This window comes from Oncorhynchus gorbuscha, linkage group LG22, assembly GCF_021184085.1.
Source record: "Oncorhynchus gorbuscha isolate QuinsamMale2020 ecotype Even-year linkage group LG22, OgorEven_v1.0, whole genome shotgun sequence".
Classification (NCBI taxonomy): Eukaryota; Metazoa; Chordata; class Actinopteri; order Salmoniformes; family Salmonidae; genus Oncorhynchus; species Oncorhynchus gorbuscha.
Window position 1 is genome coordinate 6,074,012 of NC_060194.1, and position 23,997 is coordinate 6,098,008.

Genomic DNA, 23,997 nt, shown 5'->3' on the forward strand with positions numbered 1-23,997 from the left:
GGACATCTGATAGCTAGGTGAGACAACAACACCTCATACCAAGCACATTATCCCATCGACTATTTCTTTTTCTTTTATCAGCTAAGTGCTAGTGGGGAAAAGACAAGAAAAGACCTTGGCGTAGTCATTTAGGGTGGAACCCCTTAACTTGAGATACAGGATGATGACAATCACGCCAATCGTGCATCGAGTCAATGAAAAATGAGTACTGGGAAGGGATCTCAAGTTAGGTTTCGGGCCAAAAGCAGAGGCCCGATTAGGAATGTTATAATGCCATCTGTTGAGGGAGTGACAAGTACTTGAGGATGCGACACAAAGGTGTTTGCAGTACCTTTCGAGACGTCAAGGGTTGACTTCAATGTCGTTATCGTTTCGCGCCACACCAGTATGTTCCAGCGTCGTTTGACGTCAAGTTGGATGACGGTCACAATGAGGACTCTGTCCCTTTCGTCAGCACGCGGGCGATTATCTCCCTTTTTCTCCGTCCTCAGTCTCAATTACTTTGTTTGCCCCGAAGAATATACACGTTGAAATGTATGCCTTTTCCGGAGGTACTTCTGGTGGCTCTCATCATAAGAGTATCTGAGGTCGTGGCCGTAGCGACATAAGACTGTTTCGTTTATTTTTTGGGGGGCATTAAAAGACAACAACATCTAGGTAGAAGACGCAATTTCAAAAATGGGTTGTTTTCCTCCATATGTCACTCATTTGACAGTCACTCAATTAACCTTATGTAAGATAGCCAGCTATCTGAACTTGTAGTAATCATCACTGACCTGGCACTCAGAGAACGTATTCAATTATAGTTATGAGTTAATGTGAGTTAATGTGCGGCGGGTAATTGTATAGCTAATAGGCCATGTGTCTGTAGATCAACTGAGGTGAATGAAGCTACAGCATCCAAGGGTGATAATGATCATTTTTGCTTGTTTTTTGCAGTTCTCCAAACAGCATTTAGAGTTTTTAAATGGCATAGAAATGCTGTAAATAAAACACATTGTGGGGAATAGTCACTGTTTATGAATGGTTTATAACACATTTAGAAATGATTAAATAAACCATGAATTATGTAATTACATGTCAAATGTTACCCATCTGGTGACGGTATCAATATGACCACACAGTCACGATTAATACTTGTGGCCGCGATCATAGCAGACACATTTTGGGGGAAGTTGAAGTGGAAAGCACCTTCTAATAGATTCGTATCACAGTGACGTGTAGACTGCCACTCATCTGGGCTCTCAGTCCCCAGGGGTTTGGGCTTTTCTAGTGAGACTAGAATCAGGTATTCCCCTGCAGGAGATAGTGGTGGTCTTTAGTTACCCCCCCCCCCCCGAGAGACAGGTGGACACAGGCAAGGCGGTTAGAGTACTAATGTACATGTGGACCCTGGAGAGGTGAGTGGCAGAGCAAACCTCAGTGGCTTAACTGAGGACTTTCTAAATAATCATTCAAATGTGTGTGTGTGTGTGTGTGTGTGTGTGTGTGTGTGTGTGTGTGCGTGCGTGCGTGCGTGCGTGCGTGCGTGCGTGCGTGCGTGCGTGCGTGCGTGCGTGTGTGTGTGTGTGTGTGTGTGTGTGTGTGTGTGTGTGTGTGTGTGTGTGCGTGTGTGTGTGTGTGTTCATCTGGAAAAAGGAAACCAGAAACACTTTTGAGCAACCATGGAGGACATACCCATCAAGTGACCCTCACCTGGACTAGCCACACCTCCAACACTGAGGGCTCAAACCAAAGGTCACTTCAATCATTTCAGATTCTCCTGTTACACTTCGCCGGTGCGACTTAACAGCAACACACCACACATAAAAGCCAGACAACATTAGACCACTTGAATATACTGTATGAATGAACACCACACATACTAAACTGTGAGCCATGTCCAGAGTCGAGGCTTTTGAGGATCCTGACCCCCGTTCCCAGCTCAAGGAATTCCGCACGGACATCTCCATGGTGATTGATGATCCCTTCCCACTGCTCTATGGGTTGGTGGACCGCAGCATCATCAGCGACCAAATTCTGAAGGTGAGCTATGGGGAGTATATAATAATAATAATGGTATATTTCATATTGATGTAAGAGCTCTTATGGAGAAAGTTTGAGCATTTCCTGATGTTAGCTTGGACGTCATGTACAATTATAATATTTTCTCTTCAATACATCGCCCTGGAGATTGTCTCTCGTAACAGCCTTAACTGATTTGGTTCTGGGTGCTTAGAAGACCTTGCAGATCATCTAAATCGTATTCTTATCTATTAACAACAACAAAAAATCGGTGTATATTTCACTGTACCATTTTCTACAGTACACGGAACATTGAATGACAGTTGGTAGAGCATGGCACTTGCAACATCAGGATAGTGGGTTCAATTCCCGGCACGAGCCCCAAGTAAAAATGTATGCCCGCATGACTGTAAGTCGCCTTGGATAAAAGTGTTTGCTAAAAAGTATTATTATCATAAAAATTTGCTATGACCACCCATAGGATACCCTGGAGAGGGAGGGCAGAGAGGGGATCCACAAGGCCATGTACTCCCTGCTTTCCTGGCTCCTGGAGCAGAGTAGGACCACCATCCAGGCCTTCTGGACCAACCTGGCCAAGGACTACAACCAGCACAGCTACCCAAGACTGCAGGCCCTCCTGACCAGCATTCAACCAGGTTGGTAACCCCATCTTGAGCAGTTTCTCATCCTGTGGCACTAGAACCTCTGAGGGTACTTGGTTTATCCTCAGGGGGTACTTGGTGTAGTGATCAATTGCATATGAGGGGGTACTTTGGGCAGAGAAAAACAGTTGATTGAAAGGCTGTGTCCCTGAAGTGACGGAGTTTAGTTGAAGTGACATTGGAGCCTCTTAAGGATCCAACCCTTTTTTTCAATTTTCGCCTAAAATGACATACCAAATCTGCCTGTAGCTCAGGACTTGAAGCAAGGATATGCATATTCTTAACACCATTTGAAAGGAAACACTTTGAAGTTTGTGGAAATGTGAAATGAATGTAGGAGAATATAACACATTAGATCTGGTAAAAGATAATACCATCATTTTTGAAATGCAAGAGAAAGGCTATAATGAATTATTCCAGCCCAGGCGTAATTTAGATTTTGGCCACTAGATGGCAGTAGTGTATGTGAAAAGTTTTAGACTGATCAAATTAACCATTGCATATCTGTTCAAAATGTTGTATCAAGACTGAACAAATGTGCCTAATTGGTTTATTAATATATTTTCAAGTTCATAATTGTGCACTCTCCTCAATAGCATGGTATTCTTTCACTGTAAAAGTTACTGTGAATTGGACAGTGTGGTTAGATTAACAAGAATTTACGTTTATTATAATTATGATTTATTCTGTGGGTGGTGTTCCATTTTGTCAGGTAGTGAGATGGTGGGCTCCAAGCAGGGGAAGAGATCCCCACGAGGGTCTCGAGAGTCCCACAGCAGGAAGAGGGGCCTGGGGGAGAGACACCCTCATCACCCTCACCACTCTCAGCACCACGGCAAAAGTAACAACAGTTTAGGTGTGATATAAGATATTGTTCCAGATACCCATTATAATGCACTCCGTAGCCATATGACAACAGTTTGTATTACAATATACTCAAAACTCAAGTGTTTCTTTACTTTATTTAATTGAATTTTTTAACCCCCTTTTCTCCCCAATTTCGTGGTATCCAATTGTTAGTAATTACTATCTTGTCTCATGGCTATAACTCCCGTACGGGCTCGGGAGAGACAAAGGACGAAAGCCATGCGTTCTCCGAAACACAACCCAACCAAGCCGCACTGCTTCTTAACACAGCGCACATCCAACCACCAATGCACCAATGTGTCGGAGGAAACACTGTGCACCTAGCTACCTTGGTTAGCGCGCACTGCGCCCGGCCCGCCACAGAAGTCGCTGGTGCGCGATGAGACAAGGATATCCCTACCGGCCAAACCCTCCCTAACACAGACAACGCTAGGCCAATTGTACGGACCTCCCGGTCGCGGCCGGCTGCGACAGAGCCTGGGCGCGAACCCAGAGTCTCTGGTGGCACAACTAGCGCTGCGATGAAAACTCAAGTGTTTCTTAACCAAGCTCATTATACATGTTTTGGTGTCATTGTTCCAGGTGGCAAAGTGAAGTCGGTGAAGAAAAGTGAAGGTGCTGCATTGGTCTCTCAGATACCTGCTGGAAAGGGTCATCAAATCTGTTTTATATTCCATTCTCTGTTTGTGATTCTGTGATGATTTGGGGAAGGCACAAAATATTTTATATCAGCCTAAAGGTATCAACATCATCACTATAAACTGACCATTATTACTGTGCTATTACCATTTAGCAGGTGTCCAGGCGGTGTCCACCTCGGTCCAGAGGGCAGTCACTCTGTCGTCCAGTGAGCTGCCGGTCAGCTGCGGGGCCAGAGAGGAGATCCTCATCAAACAGGTGTTTGGATCTGGTAGGTAACACTGGAACCACAACACTATCCTGAGCACAACCCTAACCTGATGACTGTAAACCTTGTGTTGCAAGTACAAATCAAATCCAATTTTATTTGTCACATACACGCGTTTAGCAGATGTTATTGCGGGTGTAGCGAAATGCTTGTGTGTCTAGCTCCAACCGTACAGTAATATCTAACAAGTAATATCTAACAATTTCCAACAATACCCAAATCAAACATATCTAAGTAAAGGAATGGAATTAAGAATATATGAATATATGGATGAGCAATGTCAGAGCGGCATAGACTAAGATACAGTAGAATAGAATAGAATACAGTATATACATATGAGATGAGTAATGCAAAATATGTAAACATTATTAAAGTGACTAGTGTTCCATTTATTAAAGTGGCCATTGATTTCAAGTCAATGTATATAGGCAGCAGCCTCTAATGTGCTAGTGATGGCTATTTACCAGTCTGATGGCCTTGAGATAGAAGCTGTTTTTCATTCTCTCGGTCCCAGCTTTAATGCACCTGTACTGACCTCGCCTTCTGGATGATAGCAGGATGAACAGGCAGAAGCTCGGGTGGTTGTTGTCCTTGATTATCTTTTTGGCCTTCCTGTGACATCTGGTGCTGTAGGTGTCCCGGAGGTCAGGTAGTTTACCCCCGGTGATACTTTGGGCAGACCGCACCACCCTCTGCAGAGCCCTGCGGTTGCAGGCGGTGCAGTTGCTGTTCCAGGCGGTGATACAGCCCAACAGGATAATAATAATAATAATATATGCCATTTAGCAGACGCTTTTATCCAAAGCGACTTACAGTCATGTGTGCATACATTCTACGTATGGGTGGTCCCGGTGCCCTCAATTGTGCATCTGTAAAGGTTTGTGAGGGTTTTAGGTGCCAAGACAAATTTCTTCAGTCTTCTGAGGTTGAAGAGGTGCTGTTGCACCATCTTCAGCACACTGTCTGTGTGGGTGGACCATTTCAGTTTGTCAGTGATGTGTACGCCGATGAACTTGAAGTGTTCCAAATTCTCCACTGCGGTCCCATCGATGTGGATAGGGGGGTGATCCCTCTGCTGTTTCCTGAAGTCCACGATCATGTCCTTTGTTTTGTTGACGTTGAGTGAGAGGTTATTTTCCTGGCACCACACTCCCAGAGCCTCCCTGTAGGCTGTATTGTCATTGTTGATAATCAAGCCTACTACTGTTGTGTCATCTGCAACTTGATGATTGAGTTGGAAGTGTGCATGGTCACGCAGTCATAGGTGTACAGGGAGTACAGGAGGGGGCTGAGCACGCACCCTTGTGGGGCCCCAGTGTTGCGGATCAGTGAAGTGGATGTGTTGTTTCCTACCTTCACCACCTGGTGGAGGCCCGTCAGGAAGTCCAGGACCCAGTTGCAGACCCAGGGCCTCAAGCTTAAAGATGAGCTTGGAGGGTACTATGGTGTTGAATGCTGAGCTATAGTCAATGAACAGCATTCTTACATAGGTATTCATCTTGTCCAGATGGGCTAGTGAAGTGCGATGGCGATTGCATCGTCTGTGGATCTATTGGGGTGGTAAGCAAATTGAAGTGGGTCTAGGGTGACAGGTAAAGTAGTCTAGTCTCTCAAAGCACTTAATTACTACAGAAGTGAGTTCTACGGGGCAATTGTCATTTAGTTCAGTTACCTTTGCTTTCTTGAGTATAGGAACAATGGTGGCCATCTTGAAGCATGGGGGGACAGCAGACTGGGATAGGGAGAGATTGAATATGTCTGTAAACACAACAGCCAGCTGGTCTGCGCATGCTCTGGGAACGCAGCTAGGGATGCCGACTGGGCCGGCAGTCTTGCGAGGGTTAACACGCTTAAATGTCTTACTCACGTCGGCCACGGAGAAGGGGAGACCACAGTCCTTGGTAGCGTCGGTGGGACTGTGTTATCCTCAAAGCAGGCGAAGATGGTGTTTAGCTTGTCCTGAAGCAAGACGCCGGTGTCAGCGATGCGTCTGGTTTTCCTTTTGTAGTCTGTAGACCCTGCCACATATTGCTTGTGTCTGAGCTGTTGAATTGCGACTCCACTTTGTCTCCATACTGATATTTTGCTTGTTTGTTTGCCTTGCGGAGGGAATAACTGTCACACTCTGACCATGATTTGCGTTGTTTGTTTCTATGTTTTGTTTGGTCAGGGTGTGATAGGAGTGGGCATTGTATGTTGTATGTCTAGTTTGTCTATTTCTATGTGTTTTGGCCTGATATGGTTCTCAATCAGTGGCAGGTGTTTGTCGTTGTCTCTGATTGGGAACCATATTTAGGTAGCCTGTGATGTATTGTAGTTCGTGGGTTATTGTCTATGTGTAGTTGCCTGTGTCTGCACTCGTTGTCATAGCGTCACGTTCGTTTTGTTGTTTTTTGTTAAAGTGATCTTCGTGTTCTTCATTCATTAAAAGAAGAATGTATTCTAATCACGCTGCGCTTTAGTCTCCTCTTTACGATGATCATGACAGAATAACCCACCTACAATGGACCAAGCAGCGTGGTAACGGCCAGCAGCAGCAGCGGCAAAGAACGCAGGACTCATGGACTTGGGAGGAGATTCTGGACGGCAAAGGACCCTGGGCACAGCCAGGGAAATATCACCACCCCAAAGCAGAGCTGGAAGCAGCGAAAGCAGAGAGGCATGTATGAGGAGGCAGTATGAGGAGGCAGCACGGCAGCGCGGCTGGAACCCAGAGAGGCAGCCCCGAAAATGTATTGGGGGGGCACAGGGAGAGTGTGGCAGAGTCAGGAGTCAGACCTGAGCCAACTCCCCCTGCTTACCGTAAGGAGCCAAGGATGGAACCAGAGCCGGTCAGGGCGGAATTGGAGGTGAGCGAAGCAGAGACAGTGAAGAAGTTAATGGGGAGATTGGAGGAGAGAGTTATGAGGGAGGTGCTGTGTTGGTGCCTGAGGCACGACATCCGCCCGACGGAGCGTGTCAGGGATTTGATGTCACCTGGGTCAGCCCTTCATACTCGTCCTGAGGTGCGTGCTAGCCGTCTGGTGAAGACTGTGCCAGCCCCATGCACCAGGCCTCCTGTGCGCCTCCCTAGCCATGCACGTCCTGTGCCAGCTCGGCATTACAGTTCTCCGAGCCGTGCTTACCGTGGCGGGCGTTGTACTGGTCAGGCACCATGTTATGCGGTGGAGCGCACGGTGTCCGCAGTACGAGTGCTTAGCCAGGTGCGCTACATCCCAGCTCCCTGCATCTGCCGGGCTAGGGTGAGGATCCAGCCAGGGCAGATGGTGCCAGCCCTGCTCTCAAGATCTCCAGTGTGCCTTCACGGTCCGGTCTATCCGGTGCCATCTCCACGCACCAGCCCTCCGGTGGCAGCCCCCCGCACCAGGCTTCCTGTACGTCTCCAGAGCCCAGTGCTCCCTGTTCCTCGCCCTGTACCACCAGTGCCGGCACCACGCACCAAGCCTACAGTGTTCCTTGTCTGTCCTGAGCTGCCAGAGTCTCCCGTCTGGCCCGAGCCGCCAGAGTCTCCCGTCTGTCCTGAGCCGCCAGAGTCTCCCGTCTGGCCCGAACCGCCAGAGTCTCCCGTCTGGCCCGAGCCGCCAGAGTCTCCCGTCTGTCCTGAGCCGTCAGAGCCGCCAGTCTGTCCTGAGCCGCTAGAGTCTCCCGTCTGTCCTGAACCGCTAGAGTCTCCTGTCTGTCCTGAGCTGCTAGAGTCTCCCGTCTGTCCTGAGCCGTCAGAGCCGCCAGTCTGTCCTGAGTCGTCAGTCAGCCAGGAGCTGCCAGAGACATCAACCAGCCAGGAGCCGCCAGAGCCGTCAGCCAGCCAGGACCTGCCAGAGCCGTCAGCCAGCCAGGACCTGCCAGAGCCATCAGCCAGCCAGGACCTGCCAGAGCCGTCAGCCAGCCAGGAGCTGCCAGAGCCGTCAACAAGCCAGGAGCTGTCAGAGCCGTCAGCCAGCCAGGAGCTGCCAGAGCCGTCAGCAAGTCTGGAGCTGCTCCTCAGTCTGGAGCTGCCCCTCAGTCCGGAGCGGCTCCTCAGTTCGGAGCTGCTCCTCAGTCCGGAGCTGCTCCTCAGTCCGGAGCTGCCCCTCAGTCCAAAGGCGCTCCTCAGTCCAGTGGGGCCTTTAAATAGGGCCTTAGGCCCAAGGTCGGACGCAAGGGTCGTCACTCTAAAGAGGCCCTTGAAGAGGGCAATGACTATGGTAGAGTGGGGTCCACGTCCCGCGCCAGAGCTGCCACCGTGGCCAGATGCCCACCCAGACCCTCCCCTATAGGTTTAGGTTTTGCGGCCGGAGTCCGCACCTTAGGAGGGTTACTGTCACACTCTGACCATGATTTGCGTTGTTTGTTTCTATGTTTTGTTTGGTCAGGGTGTGATAGGAGTGGGCATTGTATGTTGTATGTCTAGTTTGTCTATTTCTATGTGTTTTGGCCTGATATGGTTCTCAATCAGTGGCAGGTGTTTGTCGTTGTCTCTGATTGGGAACCATATTTAGGTAGCCTGTGATGTATTGTAGTTCGTGGGTTATTGTCTATGTGTTGCCTGTGTCTGCACTCGTTGTCATAGCGTCACGTTCGTTTTGTTGTTTTTTGTTTAAGTGTTCTTCGTGTTCTTCATTCATTAAAAGAAGAATGTATTCTAATCACGCTGCGCTTTGGTCTCCTCTTTACAACTATCGTGACAATAACTACACTGTTTGTATTCTGCTATATTCCCAGTCACCTTGACATGGTTAAATGCGGTGGTTTGCGCTTTCAGTTTTGCGCGAATGCTGCCATCTATCCACGGTTTCTGATTAGGTTAGGTTTTAATAGTCACAGTGGGTACAACATCTGCTATACACTTCCTGATAAACTCAGTCGCCATATCAGTATATTCAGCAATGTTTTTCTCGGAGGCTACCCGGAACAAATCCCAGTCCGTGTGATCAAGCAATCTTGAAGTGTGGATTCCAATTGGTCAGAGCAGCGTTGAATAGTCCTTAGCACGGGTACATCCTGTTTGAGTTTCTGCCTATAGGACAGGAGGAGCAAAATGGAGTCGTGGTCAGATTTGCCGAAAGGTGGGCGGGGGAGGGCCTTGTAGGCATCCTGAAAGTTGGAGTAGCAGTGATCGAATGTTTTAGCAGCGCGAGTACTTTAGTCAATGTGTTGACAGAAATTTGGCAGCCTTTTTCTCAAATTTGCTTTGTTAAAATCCCCAGCTACAATAAATGCGGCCTCAGGATATGTGGTTTCCAGTTTGTATGAAGTCCAGTCAAGTTCTTTGAGGGCCGTCGTGGCATCGGCTTGAGGGGGATAGACACGGCTGTGACTATAACTGAAGAGAATTCTCTTGGTTAATAATACGGTCGGCATTTGATTATGAGGTATTCTAGGTTGGGTGAACAAAAGGACTTCAGTTCCTGTATTTTATCACAATCACACCATGAGTCGTTAATCATGAAACAACACCGCCTTTCTTCTTCCCAGAGAGATATTTATTCCTGTCTGCGCGATGAACTGAGAACCCAACTGCCTGGACGGTGTCAGACAGTATATCCCGAGTTAGCCATGTTTCCATGAAACAGAGTATGTTACAGTCTCTGTTGTCTCTCTGGAAAGAATTGCTCGCCCTGAGCTCGTCAATATTATTATCCAGAAACTGAACATTTGCAAGTAATATACTCTAAAGCAGTGTGTGGTGTGCATGCCTCCTAAGTCGGACTAGAAGTCCGCTCCGAGTACCTCTCCTCCGCAGGCAGTGTTTTGGGTCGGCCTCTGGAATCAGTTCAATTGCCCTGGGGGGTACGAACAAAAGATCTGATTCGGGAAAGTCATATTCCTGTTCATAATGCTGGTAGTGCTGGTGAGTTACCACCGTTCTGATATCCATTAGTTCTGTAATAACACAAACAATTCTCTGGGCTGATAAAGTTAAACATAATACATACAAAAATAAAATACTGCAAAGTTTCCTAAGAGCTAAAAGCACGGTAGCCCTCACTGTCAGCACCAATTTATGCGCCAATAGAGAGTTTATAGGAGTGCACAGTAAATGTGCATTGCAGTTGCGCTGTAAATATGTGGCTTATTGCACTTCCATATTAATTTGATTGTGTATTATTCTATGTTTTTTATGTATTATGTACTTTTTCTTTTTAAGCACATAACCAAATGATTTCCCCCCTGGTGGGATACTAAAGTTGATTTGAATCTAATCTAGATAGCCGTCAGCCAATGAACCTCCACAGACACCATATCAGGTTTCATTGTAGGAATTTAAATATTAAGAACAAAAGGGGAGAGTAGGACTACATTTAGTTGTCTTTCTACAGGAAGTGCCAAAAAGTGCATTAAAGTGGGTGGTGAGTATTACACCTCTGGGCCATTCGGTGAGCTGACTGGAGGACACAAGACACAGTCTGCAAATACTAAATACCACCACATGGAGGAGTCCAGCACCAGGGTTAGAGACGTAAGTGACTGTTCAAGCAATACAGTTGTATTCATACATGATTTTCTCAGGTAAATAACCAACCATTTTGAGAGGGATTGTGTTTCTGTATTTGCCTCATGTAGTTGACAAAGAAAATGCACATTCATCAACATTTACATTTTCACATTGATTTGAAAATAGATTGTATGTGAAAGATGAGTGTCTATCAGTGTGTGTGTGTATCCAGGCCCAGCGTAATGATGATGAGTGTGCAGTGTGTAAAGATGGAGGTGAGCTCATCTGTTGTGATGGCTGTCCCAGGGCCTACCACCTGTCCTGCCTAGACCCTCCCCTCACCACAATACCAAGGTATACTTTATGTGGACAGAATCCTTACTTGACTTCTGTGCATATAACTTTGTTTTATTTGTGTGTGTTTTTTTTTTTACATTAGGCCAACAAAAGTCAAAATCTTTCATAAGACCCAAGCTTTGTTCCTTTCTCTAGTGGCACTTGGCGCTGTCAATCATGCCATAGCAATAAGGTCAGAAGAGAGAGAATCTACCCAGTACTACCTGTTCAGGTCAGTGTCAAAAGTTGGTATTTTCTTCAATATCATATAATTGTACTTCCACTACTATTTCTACTACTTCCACCCTATGACATTGAGGTATAATGTTTCTACCTCAGTATTATAATGTGGTGTACCTCAGTATGATATTGCGGTATATGATTTTTAACTCAGTATGATATTGTGGTATTAACGGTCTACCTCAGTATGATATTGAGGTATAATGGTTCCAACTCGGTATTACGGTTCTACCTCATGATGATGAGGTATAATGGTTCTACCCTGGGGTTGGAACCGGTTCAGGGAACAAAACAGAAAACCGGAGAAGAAGAGAACATTTCAACAAATGGAAACAGAATCGGGAACAAAAGTGATCTTATAGTGTTCTGGAAAATAACACTTTTTTAAAAGCATGAGCCAACTCTTGGATGTTCAAAGTTATGTAATTAAGGATAATTATGTAATACAGTGAAGTAACGATAGGTCTGCCTAATATCCTTAACACATTATAATGCACGGCGTATCATGATGCCTAGCGCTTCAAGCCAAGCCTCCTTAATGTCCACCTCTCTCTGGCACTCCCACCTGCACAAGGAGTGGAATGTTACAGAGACCGGAACTCAGACTAGTAAACAACTAGCTTGCCCAGTCCATAGCAAGCTGCTCTATCTGCACTGATTTGTGAAGTTATTTGTCGAGCTAAATGTTTTTAAAAAATGTCTATTTCGCAGGTTGAAGAAGGAACTTAACGGAACTCTATAAACAGCTACTTTTTGGGGGTTCGAAACGGTTCAGAACTTTATTATGCTGGTGGGAACAGTGGAATGGAACAGAATGTTGGGGGTTTCTATTCAGAATGAAATGATTAGAAAATATATTTAGGTTCCAACCCCTGTTTCTACCCCAATATGACATTGAGGCATAACGGCTCTAACTTACTATGACGTTGATGTGAAAGAGTTATACCACATTATGATATTGAGGTGTAACGGTTCTACCTCAGTGTGACATTAACGCATAACGGTTCGATCTCAGTATGATACTGAGGTATGACAGTTCTCGTCTTCTCTCCCATAGCCCTTGGCTCAGAGCCAGTTGACAGAGACCAGCTCCAGTAACTCCACCATCGACTTCTCCTTCTTCTCTTCCTTATCCTCCACCTCTCTCTCCGGTGTCACCACAACCAAGAGCGGTCAGGTCTGTGCATATCAGGTGATTCTTTATTTTTGTGGCCTTTAGTCTCCTCCAATTGTCTATTCTATTGTCTCTCTTTTCTCTCCAAACGGTTAGTGTTATCGTTAGTCATTTCAAAGTCTCTTTCAGATTAGTTTGTGCAATTCATAATAACACCTTGTAATGAAGCTTTTATAATGATTAGTACATAGTTCATTCATCATTTATTAAATCGTTACTTTATGTTTGTGTTTCGAGTGACCAGTGTCATTTCTCACAAAAATGTGGACATCGCCATTGGTAGACATCGCCATTGCTAGACATTCCCAGCAGTACCTGATGCTCTTTAAAATAGCCTAGAACATATCAATGGTAAAAAGAGTAAGGACACAACATATCAAATCAAATCCAATCCAATTTTATTTGTCACATACGCATGGTTAGCAGATGTTAATGCGAGTGTAGCGAAAGGCTTGTGCTTCTAGTTCCGACAATGCAGTAATAACCAACGAGTAATCTAACCTAACAATCACAACAACTACCTTATACACACAAGTGTAAAGGGATGAAGAATATGTACATAAAGATATATGAATGGGTGATGGTACAGAACGGCATAGGCAAGATGCAGTAGATGGTGTAGAGTACAGTATATACATATGAGATGAGTAATGTAGGGTATGTAAACATAAAAGTGGCATTGTTTAAAGTGGCTAGTGATACATGTATTACATAAAGATGGCAAGATGCAGTAGATGGTAGGGAGTACAGTATATCCATATGAGATGAGTAATGTAGGGTATGTAAACATAATATGAAGTGGCATTGTTTAAAGTGGCTAGTGCTACATTTTTTACATGTATGGCAGCAGCCACTCAATGTTAGTGGTGGCTGTTTAACAGTCTGATGGCCTTGAGATAGAAGCTGTTTTTCAGTCTCTCAGTCCCTGCTTTGATGCACCTGTACTGACCTCGCCTTCGTGGTTGTTGTCCTTGATGGTCTTTATGGCCTTCCTGTGACATCGGGTGGTGTAGGTGTCCTGGAGGGCAGGTAGTTTGCCCCGTGATGCGTTGTGCAGACCTCACTACCCTCTGGGGAGCCTTACGGTTGTGGGCGGAGCAGTTGCCGTACCAGGCTGTGATACATGTCCCGTCGATTTGGATAGGGGGGGTGCTCCCTCTGCTGTTTCCTGAAGTCCACGATCATATCCTTTGTTTTGTTGACATTGAGCGTGAGGTTATTTTCCTGACACCACACTCCGAGGGCCCTCAACTCCTCCCTGTAGGCCGTCTCGTCGTTGTTGGTAATCAAGCCTACCACTGCAGTGTCGTCTGCAAACTTGATGATTGAGTTGGAGGCGTGCATGGCCACGCAGTCTTGGGTGAACAGGGAGTACAGGAGAGGGCTCAGAACGCACCCTTGTGGAGCCCCAGTGTTGAGGATCAGCGGGGTGGAGATGTTGCTACCTACCCTCCCACGTGGGGGCGGCCCGTCAGGAAGTCCAGTACCCAGTTGCACAGGGTGGGGTTGAGACCCAGGGTCTTGAGCTTGTGGACGAGTTTGGAGGGTACTATGGTGTTAAATGCTGAGCTGTAGTCGATGAACAGCATTCTCACATAGGTATTCCTCTTGTCCAGATGGGTTAGGGCAGTGTGCAGTGTGGTTGCTGTTGCGTCGTCTGTTGCATCGTCTATTGGGGCGGTAAGAAAATTGGAGTGGATCTAGGGTGTCAGGTAGGGTAGAGGTGATATGGTCCTTGACTAGTCTCTCAAAACACTTCATGATGACGGAAGTGAGTGCTACGGGACGGCAGTCGTTTACCTCAGTTACCTTAGCTTTCTTGGGAACAGGAACAATGGTGGCCCTCTTGAAGCATGTGGGAACAGCAGACTGGAATAAGGATTGATTGAATATGTCTGTAAACACCAGCCAGCTGGTCTGCACATGCTCTGAGAACGCGCCTGGGGATGCCGCCTGGGCCTGCAGCCTTGCGAGGGTTAACACGTTTAAATGTTTTACTCACGTCGGCTGCAGTGAAGAAGAGTCCGCAGGTTTTGGTAGCGGGCCGTGTCAGTGGCACTGTATTGTCCTCACAGCGAGCAAAGAAGTTGTTTAGTCTGTCTGGGAGCAAGACATCCTGGTCCGCGACGGGGATGGTTTTCTTTTTGTAATCCGTGATTGACTGTAGACCCTGCCACATACCTCTTGTGTCTGAGCTGTTGAATTGCGAATCTACTTTGTCTATATACTGAAGCTTAGCTTGTTTGATTGCTTTGCGGAGGGAATAGCTACACTGTTTGTATTCGGTCAGGTTTCCGGTCACCTTGCCCTGGTTAAAAGCAGTGGTTTGCGCTTTCAGTTTCACGTGAATGCTGCCATCAATCCACGGTTTCTGGTTGGGGAATATTTTAATAGTTGCTGTGGGTACGACGGCACCAATGCACTTGCTAATGAACTCGCTCACCGAATCAGCGTATTCATCAATGTTGTTGTTTGACACAATGCGGAACATATCCCAATCCACGTGATCGAAGCAATCTTGAAGCGTGGAATCAGATTGGTCGGACCAGCGTCGAACAGACCTGAGAGCGGCAGCTTCCTGTTTTAGTTTCTGTCTATAGGCTGGAAGCAACTAAATGGAGTCGTGGAGTCGTGGTCAACACAGAACGTTTGAAAGAAATCTAGCAACCATTTCATTCATAAAACTGTTCCAAGGACATGGGGATGAGTTGTAAATGCAAATGTTTTGCTGTCGTTGTCAACCTCGAACAAATCACAGGGAGTTAGTCGACACACGATCCTTCATTTACTAGCGATATGTGACTGAGGTAGAATGTTATATGTATGACTTGCTAGTAGAAATGTGGCATGTACAACCTTTAACCTTTAACCTTTGCCAGATAGAATGGCAATAGAACAGTTAGAACAAACGACTGGGTCGCGTCCATAGATAGACAACAAAAATACTTTGCGAATGTTTTGCTGTCTTACCAGCTTCAGTTTGAAATGATTACATTAGCTGTGTAGTTGGCTAGCTCCTCTGAACAGTGTCCTGAAGAGAGAGCACATTCTCTATGCCAAGTCAAATCACGCGTCATTGGTTCATTTCCATGGACGTATCCAAAACAGCTTAAACAAATGCAAATGCCGCTACTTTGCTGTTATTTTAGCTGCACTGCCTGACCTGAATGGGTTCGCTGGAGTTGGCTAGCTAGCAAGGGATAAGAGCGTTGCCAGCAGGCATGGCAACCAAACATTTAGAACGACTGATATAGATATAGAACAAAAAGACTTCACGGCTGGGTTGTGTCTATGGCAACCTAACCGATAGAATGATGGCAACCTAACTGATAGAATGAACGGCCAGCCGGCCTGGCTTATGTAACAGTATAATTTTAAACCGTCCCCTCGCCCATACCCCGGGCGCGAAACAGGGACCCTCTGCACACATCGACAACAGTCACCCATGAAGCATCGTTACCCATCGCTCCACAAAAGCCACGGCCCTTGCAAGGGGAACTACTACTTCAAGGTCTCAGAGCAAGTGACGTAAGCGATTGAAACGCTATTTAGCGCGCACCGCTAACTAAGCTAGCCGTTTCACATCCGTTACACTCACCCCCCTTTTGACCTTCCTCCTTGTTCCGCAGCAACCAGTAATCCGGGTCAACAGCATCAATGTAACAGAATAACTTTACGTCCGTCCCCCTCGCCCATACCCGGGCGCGAAGCAGGGACCCTCTGCACACATCGACAACAGTCACCCACGAAGCATCGTTACCCATCGCGCCACAAAAGCCACGGCCCTTGCAGAGCAAGGGGAACTACTACTTCAAGGTCTCAGAGCAAGTGACGTAACCGATTGAAACGCTATTTAGCGCGCACCGCTAACTAAGCTAGCCGTTTCACATCCGTTACACTTACAACCATAGATGTGTCGGGACCAGGCCTATATCTTCATTGAGGGCTGAAATAGTAGCCGATGACTGCATTTATAAAAATACACATTTTATTTAATAGGAAACGCATATTAGAAAAGCAACTGTACACATTCGAGGTTGTGCGAAACAACTTTTTTTTTAAACGGCTGTGCTAAAAAAAAGTACTTTAGTACGCATTCTCGTGTACAATTGCATTAGTGAATAACTAGCTTATTAACATTACCTAATGTGTGAGTAATGATTTATAGATGATGAATAAACTATTCACTATTTCATTATACATGCTTTATGACAAGGTGTTATAAGTGCTACAGTATAAGTGCTACAGTATGCTAACAGTGTGTGTGTGTGTGTGTGTGTGTGTGTGTGTGTGTGTGTGTGTGTGTGTGTGTGTGTGTGTGTGTGTGTGTGTGTGTGTGTGTGTGTGTGTGTGTGTGTGTGTGTGTGTGTGTGTGCGTGCGTGCGTGCGTGCGTGCGTGCGTGCGTGCGTGCGTGCGTGCGTGCGTGCGTGTGTGTGCGTGCGCGTGCATTTGTGTGTACCAGTGTGCAGGTGGCGAGGTGGTGGAGGTCAGGGAGACGTGTGGGGTTTGCCTCCTCAGTGGAGGAGACCTGACCCTCTGTCTCCAGTGCCTACAGAAGTACCACACCTACTGCCACTTCCCAAAGTAAGACCACCTCTAAATCCATCTCGTCCCACCTCTGAGTATTACTCTTTTAACCTATCAAGTCATATCTTCTGTTTCTGATAGTGTATTCACCAGTTCATTCAATATTATAAGCTTCACCAAGCTGGTCACGTGATCATCTGTGTGACGCTAATGGCTAGTAATGGAACGTTCAACAGCATATCAGTCAGCATTCCTCTGTCTTTGTCTGTGACAGTGGGAGGTCCATCTGCTCCTCCTGCAGTAGGCCCTGGGGCAGCTCAACAGACAGAGAGGCGGAATGCAAGGGCTTACAGGTACAGTGTGTGTGCGTGTGCGTGTGCGTGTGCGTGTGTGTGTGTGTGTGTGTGTGTGTGTGTGTGTGTGTGTGTGTGTGTGTGTGTGTGTGTGTGTGTGTGTGTGTGTGTGTGTGTGTGTGTGTGTGTGTGTGTGTGTGTGTGTGTGTGTGTGTGTGTGTGTGTGTGTGTGTGTGTGTGTGTGTGTGTGGTCATTATACAGTCTTATGTTCTCTCTCAACCACTGTACACCCAGGTTGGTCTGACTCCACACACTCAGGAGCACTCCTCTCTCTCAGAGCCCATCCTACACAAGGATGAACTAGACTCCATCATGGGAGAGGTGAATCAGACTTTCATGTGAATCAAGATAAGTGATATAAGATATGAATAACACGTCATTACATCCCTCCGCTATTTCATATAGAGAAAGTTATCTCTGTTATGTCTATTGTCTATCTCTCGGTGATAGACAATAGACATGTCTGTGGCAGGGAACTATTATTTAATAATGTTGTATATTTGTCCTCTTTCAGCAGAGTTCCATAGATGGGATCCTGCAGTGGGCTTTCCATAACATCTCCAGGCCTCTCTCGGACACTCAGGGCTACTTCCAGTGACATACACACGCACACATAACAAGCTCACAACACATGTTATGATCTCACACAAACACGATCCCTCTCTCTTTGTATCTCTCTATCTCTCTCCTCCTTAAATGAAGGATCCACAGTTCAACATAACAGATGATTTCATTTCTATTGCTCCAGACACTGAGAATGCCTCAGTTCTAGAATTTCTTGAAGACCGTCACTTAGCTCAGGAATGTTGTTTTTGTACATTTTCAGGAGTTTAGCATAACTCCACGAGGGATGCAGTGCAATGGGCGTTTATTCTCGACGGGACATTAAAGAAACCGTCTCCTAGCGGGGGCTCACTTCTCATAGGCTAGATGTCATGTAGTAAATCCGGGACGCTCAAATGAATACGATATGTTACGTTTGGTATGGTATGGTTACTTAATTAAGGCTAAAATGAAAGGAGAGTGGTCGGTCGGGGTGGATGGATGGACACATAAGCAAACGTCTAGCAAACCAAAGGTTGCGGGTTAGAATCTCACCACAGACAACTGTAACATTTGTAGCAACTGCAACTACTTACGACTCTAAACCTAACCTTAACCCCTAACCCCTAGCTTAGCTAACGCTAGCCACCTAGCTAACTTCAGCCACAAGAAATTGGAATTCATGACATATCATACATTTTGTAAATCTGTAACATATTGTACAAATTGCAAATCCTGCAAATCCTGTAACGTATCATAGAAATGGTCATTCTTAACATTGCATACGAAATGGATGACGGACATCCACAAATGAACACATACCATAAGGTTTAATGGGGTGTTTCCATTCCACTGAGTGGTTGCGGATAAAAGGCTGTGGGTGACGTAGTGCACATAAAAAGATCTTTCAATTCCCATGTATCGCATTTTCCCCTCTACTGTTGGTTTTGGTCTGTAAAAATGTTGTGGCCACTCTAGTCATGGCACGTGTGCTCCAGCCAATAAAGGTTGGATTAAAACCTGGTTAGTGAGTCACTCAATCTATGAAAGGCCCAACATCATGTAGAATCTGTCATGCTTCATTGAAACCAAACATTTGTGATAACTCTCAATAAACCGTATCACCAGCACTGTTTAAAAAATAACTCAATGTCTTTTTGGAGGCCCGTCAGAAGAGTGACTCTGAAGGAGAGAGAGAGAGACGGGGGGGGGGACTTGCCAAGGCACAGAGCAGGGGGACATTGCCATTCTTCTTATTTCCAAAACAAACAGGAGATGTGAACATTGTGAACCAGATGGGTTTAATGTATCTGGTATTTGCACAAGATCAGGCCTGGATGTACCCTGACTCTGTTAAGTTCTGCAACCCTCTATGTCATGTGTTTCCACTGTTTTTCAATAGTAATTTGCCAATCTTAGATAACATTAAAAATTTTGCCATTTCTGAGACTCACTTAAACAGTACCTTTGATGATACAGCAGTAGGAATACAAGGATATAACATCTATAGAAAATACAGGAATGTCTATGGGGGAGGTGTTGCTAAATACAGTACCAGTCAAAAGATTGGACACACCTACACCTACATACAATGTTTTTTCTTTATTTTTACTATTTTCTACATTGTAGAATAATTGGGAAGACATCAAAACTATGAAATAACACATAAGAAATCATGTAGTAACCGAGAAAAAGTGTTAAACAACTATAAATATATTTTATGTTTTAGATTCTTCAAAGTAGCCACCCATTGGTGGAGCTATCATTTGTTTTTCAATTGGACAATGACCCAACACACCTCCAGGCTGTGTAAGGGCTATTTGCCCATGAAGGAGCGTGATGGAGTGCTGCATCAGATGACCTGGCCTCCGCACCCAACTTCAACCAAATTGAGATAGCTTGGGATGAGTTGGACTGCAGAGTGAAGAAAAAGCAGCCAACAAGTGCTCAGCACAGTCTTCTAACAAGACTGTTAGAAAAGCATTCCAGCTGAAGCTGGTTGAGAGAATGCCAAGAGTGTTCAAAGTTGTCATCAAGGCAAAGGGTGGCTACTTTGAAGAATCTCAAATATAATATATATTTTGATTTGTTTAACACTTTTTTGGTTACTACATGATTCCATATGTGTTATTTCCTAGTTTTGATGTCTTCACTATTATTCTACAGTGTAAAACCTTAGGTGTGTCCAAACGTTTGACTGGTACGGTATATATTCAGAGCCATATTCCTGTAAAGCTCAGAGAGGATCTCATGACAAATGAAGTAGAAGTGCCTGCCTCACCTGCCTCATCTGAAGCCTCTTCTTTTAGTGTGCTGCTACAGGCCACCAAGTGCAAACTGTCAGTATCTGGAGAATACGTGTGTGATGTTTGATAAGGTCTCTGATGCTAACAGATACATTTATTTTCTTGGTGACCTTCTTTATTTTTTGAAATTTTATTTCACCTTTATTTAACCAGGTAATCCAATTGAGAACAAGTTCTCATTCACAACTGCGACCAGGCCAAGATAAAGCAATGCGACAAAAACAACAACACAGAGTGACACATAAATAAACGTACAGTCAATAACACAGAAAAAAAGAAAAATTGAAAAATCTATGTACAGTGTGTGCAAATGTAGAAGAGTAGGAAGGTAGGCAATAAATAGGCCCCATAGGCTAAAATAATTACAATATAGCAATAATACTGGAGTGATAGATGTGCAGATGATGATGTGCAAGTCGAGATACTGGGGTTCAAAAGAGCAAGAGGGTAAGTAATAATATGGGGATGAGGTAGTCGGGTGTGCTATTTACAGATTGGCTGTGTACAGATGCAGTAAGCTGCTCAGACAGCTGATGCTTAAATTTAGAGAGGGAAATATAAGACTCCAGCTTCAGAGATTTTTGCAATTTGTTCCAGTCATTGGCAGCAGAGAACTAGAAGGAAAGGCAGCCAAAGGAGTGTTGGCTTTGGGGATTGACCAGTGCAATGTACCTGCTGGAGCGCGTGCTACGGGTGGGTGTTGCTATGGTGACCAGTGAGCTGAGATAAGGCTGGGCTTTACCTAGCGAAGACTTATAGATGACCTGGAGCCAGTGGGTTTGGCAATGGATATGTAGTGAAGGATCTTGCAACTTCTCGGTTCCTAGTCCAACACTCTAACCACTAGGCTACCCTGCCGACCAAATTAAGCTCCATCATTCATTGAAGTTGATGGGTCGTTTATAACCAATCATTTCAATGACTATTTCATAGGTTCAGTGGACAAACTGAGCAGTGAAAATCATAACATCGAACAGTGAACCATCATATTTGTGTATATAAGATCTAATAATGAAAGACAAGGATTGCCCGTTTGAATTTGGTCAAGTTTGTCTGGAAGAGGTGGAAAAATGGTTGTTATCCATCAATAATGTTCCCATTCTCAAACTATTGAGAATGGTAGCAGACTGTATTGCCACCCCTATTTGCCATGTCTTTAACCAAAGCCTAAAGGAGTGTGTGTGTGTCCACAGGCATGGGAGGAAACTCAAGTAATTCCACTATCTAAAAATAGTAAAGCACTCATTGCTGGCCCTAACAGCCTCCCAATCAGTTTGCTGTTGGTTCTTAGTAAACTGATGTAGAGAATGTTTGAACAAATACAATGCTATTTTTATAGGCCAAGTTAACTACTGACTTTCAGCATGTATGTAGGGAAGGGTACTCAACTTGTACTGCACTGACTCAGATGACTTATGATTGGCTGAAATACATGGATAATAAGGTTATAGTTGGAGCTGTATTGATAGATTTCAGTGCAGCCTTTGAAGTTATTGATCATAGTTTGTTATTGAAAAACTCACTTGTTTTGGCTTTATATCACCTGCCATCACATAGTTGGAGTGTTACTTATCCAATAGAACTCACAGAATATTCTTCAATTGAAGCTTCTCTAACAATAGATATGTGGGTACGGTATCCCTCAAGGCAATTGCCTTGGGCCGTTACTCTTCTCTATTATTACAAATTATTTACCACTTGTCTTACAAGAAGCTCAAATGACTATATATGCTGATGAATGCACACTCTACACATCAGCACCTACAGCCAGTGAGCTCACTGAGAATCTTAGCAAGGAGTTGGGTAAGTAATGGGTAAATAACAGTAAACTGGTCTTAAAAACATCTGAAATAAAAATAATTGTATTTGGTTCAAAGCATTCTCTTAGACCTAAACCTACGACACGTTGAAGAAGCTGAACTCCTAGGAGTAACATTGGATGGTCAGTTATCAAGTCATATTGACAAGTTGTTGTAAAGATTGGGACAGGTATTTGTGTTATAAAAATATGTTCTGTGTGCAGCAAAGAAACAGCAAAGAAAGACCTAGAAAAACTGCAACTGGCTCAAAACAAAGGGCTTTGCCCTTACCTGCACACACAGAACTAACATCAACAACATGCATGATAGTCTTTCACGGTTGAGGGTTGAGGAGAAATTGACTACTTGTCTTCCAGTCCTTTTAAGAAAAATGTGTGTGTTGAAAACACTTCTACAATCTATTTGCATACACTTCAAACAGACATACATACCCCACCAGACACGCCTCTGTGTGCCTCTGTACCCAAACCAGAAACAGATTTAATGAGTCGCTTAGTTAAGTATAGAGCTATGTCATCGTTGAATGCTCTGCTACAAGAGGTAAAAAAAAATTGTATCACTGTGCCCCTCCTCTTTTAAAGATCTAATTTAACTGTACTGTATATAAGAATATGTATATGTACGTATATATGAATTGTGTGTAAATAGTATTTTTCTAGCCTCTTGGTATCTTTCCTATAACTCTTATTTAATTTAGATGATTAATTTCATGTAATATCTTATGTTGCTCTTGTCTATTACTGTTCTGTACTTTGCCATGCATGTGTATGTTTTCTGTGGACCCCAGGCAGAGTACTGTGGGGATGGGTAGCTAATGTGGATCCTAATCAAATAAAACTCTCCAAACAAGGCCTTCATGAACTCTTTATAAAGCGTATATAGATTATGCAGAAATTGTTCTTAAGCACATGTCATGGGTGGCAAAAGGGTCATGCCACATTTGCCAAAGAACAAGACACTGTTACATCTTTCTGCAGACTAAAGTATACTGTGTATGCCAGCCTTCCGTGACAAGTTTAAGACATACAGCTTGGAACAAAACTACATACAGATAGATGTAGAATTGTTTGTTAGTGAGAATGTTCTTGGAAATGCAAACAGGTAGAGTATTTGAGGTTTAAAAAGTTAGTAATTTCCACTTTAAAATATCAGACTTGATTTCCCCTAAGGAAAACTGTATCAACCCTTAAAAATGTTTTCTATGAAGTAGAATCCACATAATAATTCACATTTCCTGTAGCTGCGGGATTATTTTCATGCTGTAGCAAACTCTACATCTGTATATGTTGCTGTTTAAAAGTGTCCAAACTACTGTACTCCCTCTGCCACTAAGTATCTTTGTGGTTCAACCCTACGCTTAAGTCATCTTTGTTTTGAAAGGCTGGAATGTTTCTCCGCCATTTTTGTTTCATGTTTGGGTTGTGAGTTGTGATAAAACGGGGCCATATGTGTGCGAGCACATCCAGAGGTGATCTCTGATTCTACTTCTCAAGGTGAGCTTCCACCAGACCCTGTCACCGTGCTGTTGCTCATGCCCTGGAATTCTATGCAATAATGGAATAACCTAAATTCTAACTCTTTTCACAGCTTTTGGACATTGCAGAGAATCTACTCAGGCATTATTTGGGTGCAAGCTTTCACACGGGTGTTCCTGTTGTGCCATGACTGATCTGAGGGAGATGAGGTGAGCTTGAATTCCAGGCAGGACCCCTCTCTCGCAACACCAACATTGGTATGGAGATGAAGTGGCGCTTATTGTCTTTGCCTCTGTGGGTCCAGCCTAGGCTGGGGTCCTCAATCAGTGATCGGCAGGGCAGTGGTTGGGTGGGCTCTGGGGCTGA

At 44.8% G+C, this 23,997-nt stretch overlaps 1 protein-coding gene across 1 annotated transcript; it reads left to right on the forward strand.

Moving 5' to 3' along the window:
• Window positions 1-1,878: 1,878 nt before the first annotated feature.
• On the forward strand, window positions 1,879-18,762 carry aire (autoimmune regulator). The gene is made up of 13 exons (XM_046322698.1): window positions 1,879-2,025; window positions 2,486-2,660; window positions 3,379-3,507; window positions 4,116-4,184; window positions 4,330-4,443; window positions 10,740-10,879; window positions 11,088-11,209; window positions 11,348-11,417; window positions 12,501-12,608; window positions 17,069-17,190; window positions 17,408-17,486; window positions 17,722-17,808; window positions 18,005-18,762. The coding sequence occupies exons 1-13, from the start codon at window positions 1,879-1,881 to the stop codon at window positions 18,083-18,085; spliced, it is 1,443 nt and encodes a 480-aa protein (XP_046178654.1). The 3' UTR covers window positions 18,086-18,762.
• Window positions 18,763-23,997: the final 5,235 nt, after the last annotated feature.